General features: G+C 45.2%; 1 protein-coding gene across 1 annotated transcript; it reads left to right on the top strand.

Annotated features, from left to right (window-relative positions):
- LOC128330005 (cytochrome c, somatic) lies at positions 1-9,584 on the top strand. The gene is made up of 3 exons (XM_053262117.1): positions 1-158; positions 4,052-4,228; positions 5,134-9,584. Exons 2-3 carry the CDS (start codon positions 4,060-4,062, stop codon positions 5,280-5,282), a joined length of 318 nt encoding a protein of 105 aa, XP_053118092.1. The 5' UTR covers positions 1-158; positions 4,052-4,059; the 3' UTR covers positions 5,283-9,584.
- Positions 9,585-10,497: the final 913 nt, after the last annotated feature.

Consider the following 10,497-nt stretch of genomic DNA (forward strand, 5'->3'; position numbering starts at 1 on the left):
GATTGGTCCACCAAGAGGAATGGGTGGGTGGGGTTTGGTTGCAGAGACACCGGCTACATAATCCTGAGTCCTTGGGCTTCCTCGCCGGAACCTTGATAGTAGGAGTGACGAGCGTGCTGGGTTGCAGCTATTTCGCATCCCGTCCTCGATTTTGCAGGGTAAGAATTGCGGAGTTGGGGGGGGGGGGGGAGAGGAGAAGACAGTCGTTGGGCCTTCATAGCGGCCCCAGAATTCGAAGCGTGGGTCCCCTTGAGAGGGTGGGCGAGGGAGAGGCTCTGCGGCGCGGGCGGCCCGCTTTGTCTTGGCCGTCCCAGAGCACCCGGTCATCTGTGGGTCGAAGCGTGGGATGTATCGGTCCAAGGTCAGCGGGGTGACCTCGGCCGCGGGGTCCTGAGAGGTGAGGCCTGGAGTGGCCTCCACGTGGTGGCCATTGCTGGCAAAGGGCCTATTCAAGCGCCCGCGTGGTGTGGCGGCTGAAGGGTCGGGCCAGGGCCCGGGAGACCCCGCTTCAAATCCCCGCCGCGGGTGGCCTTCGGCCAATCACGTTCTCTTGCCTCAACGCCGGCCTTGTAGGGATAAAACAGAAGCCAGAAACGGCCGGCCGTCCCTCCCTCCCTCTCTAGACGCGGGCGTTCCCCTTTTCCCCGGGCCGTCACTCCCTCGCCTTGGCAGGGATGATAATAGCCAGCCCTTTCTTACCTAACATGGGATCGGCTTTTTGCCGCGGGAGATCGGGGGGCCGCTTTCGTGACCCGTGCGCGGTGGCTGCGGCTGGACCCGGACCGGTTCCGGGCAGCCACCCCTCTATGGACGCCGCCGCCGTGGCTGGTCTCATATGTGGTTGTCTGACGCCCTGACCCAAAGAGGGCAGCCTTAATATTCCTATAACGTCTTGATGACCCCGGAGGACCCCATGCCCTTGTGCCGACCTGGCGACGTCTGATGCGGATTAGAGCTTCCCGCCCTGCAGCGTGTTAAGTGCGGGCAGCCGCGTAACAACGAGGCAAGGGGAGACAGTTGTCTGGGGGCCCCACTGCCTGGAGGGGCCCCCCAGAGGCACCTCACGTGGCTCCCCATTGCCCCCTGCCCAGCCCCAAGGCCCCTCAGCCACTTGCCCTGTTCGCCCTCTCTCCTGCTTGTTCTCCTGGCCGGCAATCCAGCAGCCGACAAGCTGCAAAGAGCTCCTTTTCTCCCGCCTCTCAGCTGATCGGCGGGTGGGCGGGGCTTCCACGGAGGCCTCGTGTAGGCCTCTGTGAAGCCTGAACTCGAGTAGGGACCAAGCCAGCCAGGAAGGAGGAGGCAGCCAGAGTGGCCACCACTGTTCTCTGCAGCAGAAGACCCCCTGCTGCCAGGTAGAGTGTGAACTCCTTTTTGTGGTTACCTTCCCTGCCCCCCCCCCCCCCCGCAATATATAGGCATCTGCTTGCCATAGGGCTTTGATATGGGGGGGGGAAGGACTGAGAAGTCTCTGAATATTTATTTTTAAACAGCTTGGAAAATTTGCTGGCTTAAAAAAAAACTATCTAAAAAGTCCTATAAGTGGCTTGTTTCATGGCAGAAAATTACAAAAACTTCTGGAAGAAACAGTATTATATTTATTTTATTCATTCATTCATTCATTTATAAATGCACTTATGTTCAAGTTGTTTTGCAACCCAGAAGGTCTGAGTGAGAACTGTGAAGCAGGTGTGGTGCTTTTATTCTCTTTTATTTTTCTTGTGTGTGAACTGCTCTCCAGTAACTTGCAGGGACTTCAGGGTAAATCTGGCCAACGTGTGAATGCAGCACCTCCATAATTCCAGAGGAGAAGTGTGTTAAAGGGCTTTAAAAGTCTGGTGTGGAAAACCTCCTGCAGTCAAACTTGACTGAATTTGTTCAGAATTCTGAGAAAACAAACATAGGCTCACCCTGCATGGTTGAAAGTCTCCTTTGCTAATCTGCAGCAAGGGGTCCATTTTAATAATTAGTGTTGCTAGTGTGTTCTAGGAATTAAAAGTAGCACAAATGTATAGTACTCAATGTATATCACTGTATATTGTGACGTGTGCGTGTGTGTATTCAGTGAAATGTATTTCCAGGCAGCATACTTATTTTGAAATATCAGACTTAAATCCTTGGGGGCCTGGTGTGTGTGGAGGCCCTGGACTTTGAGTGGGGGGGCACCATTTTAAAATCTCATCTCTGGGCCCACTCCAACCTTGCTACGCCCCTGAGTGCGGGGGTGGGTGGGGGGGAGTCTGCTCCCCTGTCGCCGCCCCCCCCTTGTCGGTGAATACGAGTGGGGGACTGAAGTGGGGAGCTAATGAATTCATCATCTTGAGGATAATTACCAAACAGGGATCCTATGCCCGCTTGTGGCAGCTGTTCTAATCTGGGGATTCGAACGCATATTCTGGGTTATCTTGCTGCTTTATTCACAGTTTGTGAACTGTCTTGAGAACAGTGTTAAAGGCTGTCTCTGTGTGTGTGTGTGTGTGTGTGTGTGTGTGTGTGTGTGTATTAAAGACTGCTACACAAGGATTTTTCTCATTTTTTAAAATAAGATTGTGGAGGGAACTGAGCACACATTGCTCATTTTAACACTACATGTTTGTATCTATCTATATACACCTACTAATATACAAGTTATGTTGCACATAAGGTTGCAGAAGACTGAAGAGATTGTGTGTTACTGTAAACTGATGTCAGTACATTTGCTGCAGGGCCCGATCCTGTACATGGATCTAAGGCCCATTGAGTTCAGTGGATTGCAACCTCTGATTACAGATTCCCAAAACTGCACTTAGGCTTCAGTTACCTAAAGGCAATCACTTCACCATCTATAATTACATTATCTTGGCTATGGAGGTATCCTAGTAATATAAATTGCCAGAGTTCTGACATTTTATACACCAAAACAGTTCTTGAAAGTCATCTGCACTGATGGTTATTTTAAATTTGAGAACCATTGCTTTTCTGCTTGCTCAGACATGTAGTTAATGATATTACAGCCAGCTGTATTATTCTCCATGTTTTGCTCTAATGTATAATACCTGTTATTAGTAAAACACATCTGTGTTATTTTCTGGGTTTAGGGATTGTGTGTGTGTGTGTGTGTGTGTGTGTGTGTGTGTGAGTGTCACACACACACACACACACACACACACACACACACAGCCCTACTGGATGAGGCCCAAGGCCTATCTGGTCCAGCATCCTGTTTCACACAGTGGCCCACTGTTTCACACCAGTGGCACACAGATGCCACCACTGTTCTCTCTAACAGGGATTCCTGGATGTGGTTCACTACAACTCCCAGCATCCCCAATGCAGTGGTCCTTGGCTGGGGATTATGGGAGTTGTAGTCAACATCTGGGAATCCCTGTTAGAAGGAACACTGGAACCCACAGGCAAAAGGTGAGAGCATGCCCTCTCTGCTTCTGTTACTCCCATGCAACTGGTGTTGAGAGGAATCATGCCTCTGAGGCTTAGGGGTGGCCAACAGCCAGCAGACTAGTAGCCATTGATAGATCTGTCCTCCATGAATTTGTTTAAGCCCCTTTTAAACTCCATAGATTAATGATGCGCAAACCTTCAGTTTCATCGTATGACCCCTGGTTCTAGTGTTGCGAGAGGGGGGGAGAAAAATTTCTCTCTGTCCACTCTCCACTCCATGCATAATTTTATATACCTCGACCATGTCTCCCCATAGTCGCCTCTTTTCCATATTAAAAAACCCCAGATGCTGTAGCCTAGCCTCATAAGGAAGGTGCTCTGGGACTCTTGTGCACCTTTTCCAGTTCTACAATGCCCTGCTTAAGATACAGTGAACAAAACTGTACACAGTACTCACACACAGAGTCCCCAAGCCCAGAAAAGCACAGATATGTTTTACTATGTGTTATATACACACACGTATATGATGTGTGTGTTAGATTGGGGGGGGAGGGTGTGTATGTAAATGAGCACTAACTTAGGTGTCTATACAAAAGAATGCTTTGAATTGCTATCCCTTTCAGATATACCTCTGATTAACAAAACTGACTTTGAAATGTGTGTGTGTTGTTCTCAGCACTGACAATGGGAGACGTCGAGAAGGGCAAGAAGATCTTTGTCCAGAAGTGTGCACAATGCCACACAGTTGAAAAGGGAGGCAAACACAAGACTGGCCCTAATCTGCATGGTCTCTTTGGCCGAAAGACTGGTCAAGCTGCTGGTTTCTCCTACACAGAAGCTAACAAAAGCAAAGGTAAAATGGAATTCTTGCAAGTCACATGCCAGTACATCATCAAGCTGTTAACAGCCTAATGGTGAGGGAGGAAACGAACCTAGTAGCAAATGTATAGTTAAATGCCCCAACAGAATGGGCCCCCTTTCTAGTGAACAGGACATTCTGGTATGTACTCCTTCAGCATCCCAAAGTGTTCACACTTCCCAAATTCAACCAGCCCTGCTTCTAGCCCCTCATGTGTCCCGCTTTCCATATTTAGCTAGCCAATTCATGTCTGACCCCCCTGGGACAGTCTCCACCTCACTTTTTCCTTGTTGCAGCTCTGAGCGGCCACTTCCCCTTCATTCAACCAAAACTAAATTAATGTCTTTTCTGCATTCTTGATCCCCTCTACTGGCTGCTTTTCAAACATTTGCTGGGTGAATAAGGTCCTGTTACCAAGTAAGAACCTCCTCCTACTTGTATGCAGTTCAGGCATTGAGGTGTGGTAGTTGTGAAAGTGAGAACTGTTGACACTGTGAAAAATGAAAGCTGGAATTCTTGGGAGGTTTGTACATGCCCCAGTTACAAGTGGTAGGGAGGGAGTTAGTGTATATCTGGCTTTAGCATAAATCTTATTTAATGGAGTATGATATATTATATGTAACATCCATCAAGCAATGCTGGCAGCTTCATCAATTGAATTCAGTAAACAAAATGTTATTTAAACTGAACAAGTAAGTTAAATCTGACACAGCTGTGCAGCTGGACAGGACAGAGTGAAGGTGTTCTTAGAAATTACATACAAAGCATAGACACAAATTCCCTTGGTTAAGTTCCAAATAACAATTAAGGTTTATGTTCTTTGGGGAAGGAGGTTTACAGATTTTTATATATCATGCATTTTATTTTGTTAGATCTACAATAATGTAATTATTTCCTAGGTATAATCTGGGGAGAAGATACACTGATGGAATACTTGGAAAACCCAAAGAAGTATATACCAGGAACTAAGATGATCTTTGCTGGCATTAAGAAGAAGGGGGAAAGAGCAGACTTAATAGCATACCTTAAGGATTCCACTTCTAATTAATGGCTTTCTGCTGCCTTATTTATTTCACCAAACAAATAGAAATGACTCTCTGTGATGAGATTGGGTTTTAAACTTCTATTTTTACATACATGATATCTAACACTTCAAAAATCTTTCTCATCAGTCAGAGAACTTTGATCATGGATGGTTGTTAAACACCTGTATTTGTGTGTTAATGTATAGAAATGTGTAATTGGACTTCAATGAATACAGCCAGGATGACTGTAGTGTTTCCTGATCATGTAATTTAAAAAAAGCCCCCAATGTATCCTCTGCTTATTCTTTATAAATGGGTTCACACACACTTTTGAAGCAAGAGCATGGTGCTTTCCTAGTCTCACTATTTCCGGCAAGCATAAATTGCCTGAGTTTCTGCCCCCCCCCCCCACACACACACACTTTCACAGGTAGATTCCAGTAGCTTCAGCAGTCATTAAAAAGTGGCAATTCAGCTAGATAATCTAGTTGAAAGGAGTAATTTCATGAGACTTGGACCATTCAGTGACTGCAAAAGCAATAGAATACAATCTCCAAAGAGCGGTGGGTGTAATAGAGAGCTAGTACGTGCCCTGCAGAATGTATGTGCATTTGAAAAGCAGTTCCCCCACCCCATGCTAGAGACTATTTTGAAGCTCTCCCTGAGTTTCAAAAATGGTTTGCCATGTGAAGTTGGGGGTCTGCTGTTGTGGTGGGAGGGAAGATAGTAAAAAGGCCTCCTAGTTTTCTAAACATGTGGCTGTGATACACTGAACACATGGCAGAAAACTGGATGTCTTCTCTTCAAATGCATTTTCAGGATCATGGCCTTAAGTGAGAACAACTATACAAGGCCCCAAATCCACTTGTTTACAGAGTTATAATACACTCCCACCAATGTGCAAAGCCTTTTGTTTATGCACTAAAGAATAGTCCTTGCCTCGAGGATCTCACAACTTACGCTTTCTATAAAGAAAGAAATGCGAATATGAGAGACAAAAGTAATAATGGGTTAGTATGAGCAGATACTTGGAGTAGTTTATACATTATCTGAGGGAATGGGTTTTGGGCTCATGTAGAACTTTGAATATGAGCAGAGGTGTGTATGTGCACATGTACACTCTCTGTTCACACTCATGAGATTCCTGAAACAAGGACCATGTGAGCAAGACTACTTCTTTGGCAATGTAATATATCCAGTTCATACACATGTTTCTATGCTCAGCTAGAAAACTTGGGTTGTGCCCACATCACACCATGAAGTCATTCACACAATCAAAAACTTTTCTACCCAGGTTTGGGAGCTATGTGTGCTCCTAATTTTTGTTGTGTGGAAGCAAGGCAGGAGGAAAACCTGGGTAGAAGTGATTATGTGGAAGCAAGGTAGGAAGAAAAGCTACCCAGGTTTTCCTCCTAACTTGCTTCCACACAAGCAAAATTTGGGAGCACATAGAGCTCCCAAACCTAGGTAGAACACAAGTCTTTGATTGTGTGAATGAGCTCCATGTGTACAATTTATATATCTAGCTGGGTATCAACAGCTAGCCATCCAGAGGCTGAGGATGCAGATTGGTGGATTAAGCAAAATGTTCATAAAATTGGATTTTGAAAGAGAGAGATAATTGCTGACAAGTACTAATTTGAAACACATAGCAAGCAAGTATTAAATGGAAACATCTAATTTGGAGTTTCTAGGTGCATGTCCTTAAATCTGTAACCTTTAAGTAGTTAATAGACTTGTGTATATGTAGGTCAATGCTTATTGGGGATAAAGATGCACATTGGTTTGAGTGTTAAGATACTCTTCTAACCCCGTTTTGAAGGGTGGCTCCGTGGGTCTGCTGCCATGGTGCCACTGGGATCGGGCTCGATCAGGGAGGTTGGTTCACACGCGTGTACAGAAGCTGCTCCCTTAGTCCAGTTTTGCACATATGTGTGAATAGCCTCATAGTATAGCTACTGAGAGCAGAATGAGTTTTTAAGGACAACAGACAAATATGAAATAAAGGCAACCAAGACACATCATATAGTTTAAGCCATGAAAAAGATGCACAGCTTGTCAAATGCATTGTTACATGGTGGTGGTGTGTGGGGAGATACAAAGTTGGAAATAAACTTTTCACTGCCTATTAGCTATAGATACTGATATAGATATTAGCTATAGATAACTAAACCATTAGGATGATTGTGTCTTCCCTGTATCATTTCTATTATATATTTATCACTAGTCTTGTTTTAAAAAAACCAAATTCTAAAAAATCTGAAAAGTTTGTAGAATTATTAACATGCATGAGACCGTACAAAAAGGTTGCCTAGCTGACAAGAGAAATAAAGGATTTCTGAAATGACAGGTGACCATGGACTATAGGAGAAATGTAGTTTTGATACGAAGGCGATCAACTAATTATTTTTAATTGCTTAGTTTATAAAAACCACTATTTTATGGAGAGGCCATTTTATTTTTATTCATTGAATATAGAACACTTCCAGTTACAATAACAAACCAAAATGAAATTGACTTAAAATAAAGGCCATCAATAACAGCCACAGTTAGAAGACATAGAAGCTGACATCCAGACGAATATGCATGCTGAATAATGTTTTGTATGAACAATGGGGAAGGGGCAAATTTCCCCAATTCCTCCCTTCTGCAGCCCTGTGCCTCCTGAAAATATATCCCCGAGGGCCCCATAACCAAAACATTATTCAGCATTCACATAGTTAATTGGGATTTCAGCCAGTGACACTAGTTTTCTGTATAAGAACTTGTCAACAGGGGAAAATATCCTTGTTCCACATCATATGTGGCTCATGGAGGAGGGAGATGCCCTATAATGAGAATATTAATTTTAAAAGGTGATTTCCTCTTAAACCTGAAGATATACTGTCCACTCAACAGTTTATTCTGTTGCATTTGTAGACCAGGTCTTAGATTATGAGGGGGAACTTTATTTAATGGGTTGGCATCATGGAACCCAATAAAACAGGAAGAAAGTAGAGAGCAAAGAGATTAGCTGTTGACTCTTAGAGCTCTAGCTAACAAATCAAAAACTGGGAATGCAACAAGACATGTATGAGGCGAGTCTCCTGATTGGTGAGACTCGCCAGAGGGGGTTCTGCAGGGAGAGCAGGCTTGGCCCACTCTCCCCGCAGACGATCCAGGCTGCAGCCCTGGGTGGCCGGATCGGCCACCCACACGACTGCTGGCTCCGTCACAGAGTTGGCAGGGGCTGTGGGGATCGGGGGCCATGCAGGGCATCCTGGAGAGACCCCCAGGACCAGGAGGCTTGTTTCAGCCTCCCGGCGGCAGTCTCATGTGTTGTCACAGAGCCGCATCGTGGCAACACACAGTCAAAACGTTGGGGTTAGCGGAACCCTCACTTCACTAACCTTATCTAAGGGGAGGGCTAGTTAAGTGGGTTACCCGCTTTGAGGACATGGGGCTCGCCTGTGAGCCCGGTGGGTCTCACGCTCAATCGCCTCTATATGTACATTACTAAATAGGTTCTCCAGTCTACAGTGGGTCTGACTGCCATCTCTCCTCCCCAACCCTCCGCACCTGTTGCATTACTCTTCCTAAATGAAGTGTCTGTCTCCCCTCAGAATAATGGATTTTATTTCAGAAAATGATCATGGGGGCAGGGCATGCAGAATGGAACTGGTTCCCTTTGTCAAGCCCTCCTGTACTGAATGCTTAGGGCTTTATTCTCTAATTTGTAGTAAGAGGTGATCCAATATGGACCACTCTGTGTAATTGGGGTTGGATGTGGCAACTGTTATCTGCACAACATCCAGGGCTTAATACGGAGGACATTCTGTCCAGAAGCCTGAATTGGGCCACACACATCTGTACACATCACATTGACCTCAGTGATTCATCCATCTTTTTGTGGAGGTCTCAATTTTAGCATAATAGAGCCTCTAAAATGCAATATAATTTAATCAAGAGGATTCTATGAGAGTTAACAAAGCTGTATGGTGGTGGGGGGAGGCCTTTTATTGGTTTTATTATGTGATTATTATTATTATTATTATTTTTTATTTATTTATTTTATTAATTAACAATTGTTAATTCAAAATACCTTTAATAGGTTGAGGAATTTTCAGTCAATTGTTTGTGTTTCATATAAGCAGAAGGGGGAGCCAAAGTACTGAAAAGAAAATTTTAGGGACTGCAAACCTTACAATTGTCCCACTAGAAAAGCATGTCTTAGAAAAAGTATGCTTTCCTGAAAAACCTATGTAGATTGTGTAATAATGGCAGATGTCTGTTTTGTTATGCTATGGCCAACTGTGGCATAAGTAAATCTATAAGATTATCACACATGTAATAATCTACATGTGTTCTTAATGCTTTTTCTTTACACAGAAATGCTTCCCTTGAAGGAAATTTTAAAGGTTTAAAGCATAATTTATGCTGGGCTCTTTCTCTGCAATTCAGGCTCTGTTCGTTTTTTGCAAATGGACTTAAATCAACTTGCAGTGGCGCATTGGGGCTGTAGCTCAGAGCAACTGCTTTGCATGCAGAAAGTTCCAGGTTCAGTCCTGGCATCTCCAGGTAGGGCAGAGAGAGACTCCTGCCTGCAACCCTGGAGAGCTGCTCCCAGTCAGAGTCGGCAATGCTGAGCTAGATGGGCCAATAGACTTGGTATAAGGCAGCTTCCAGTGTTCCTGTGCAGTGGTATGGGAACCCTGCAACAAGAGGACCTCCACATGACTGCTGCCCATCTGCTACTTGAGCATTGCTCTAGGAGAAAATCAAGGAACAAGTGAAGTACTCTTGCATCCCATACCCCCTTTTCCTCCTCAAGAGGGTGTGTGTAGGTGGAGAAGAAGGTGCTCGGCGGTGTGTGTGTGTGTGTGTGTGTGTGTTAGTGTATATGTTGGTATGGGGCAGGCCTGCTCAACTTAGGCCCCCCAGCTGTTTTTGGACTACAACTCCCATAATTCTCAGCCACAGCTGCCAATAGCCAGGAATTATGGGAACTGTAGGCCAACATCTGCAGGAGGGCCGAAGTTGAGCAGGCCTGGTATGGGGGATCTGGTAGTACATGAAAAGTAAAGTGTGCCATCAAGTCAGTGTCGACTCCTGGCAACCACAGAGCCCTATGGTTGTCTTTGGTAGAAGACAGGAGGGGGTTACCATTACCTCCTCCCATGCAGTATGAGATGATGCCTTTCAGCATCTTCCTAACTGGTGCCCTCTGGGGAAAACCAGCAGGGATTCAAACCGGCAACC

This window comes from Hemicordylus capensis, chromosome 6 (genome assembly GCF_027244095.1).
Source record: "Hemicordylus capensis ecotype Gifberg chromosome 6, rHemCap1.1.pri, whole genome shotgun sequence".
Taxonomy (NCBI): domain Eukaryota; kingdom Metazoa; phylum Chordata; class Lepidosauria; order Squamata; family Cordylidae; genus Hemicordylus; species Hemicordylus capensis.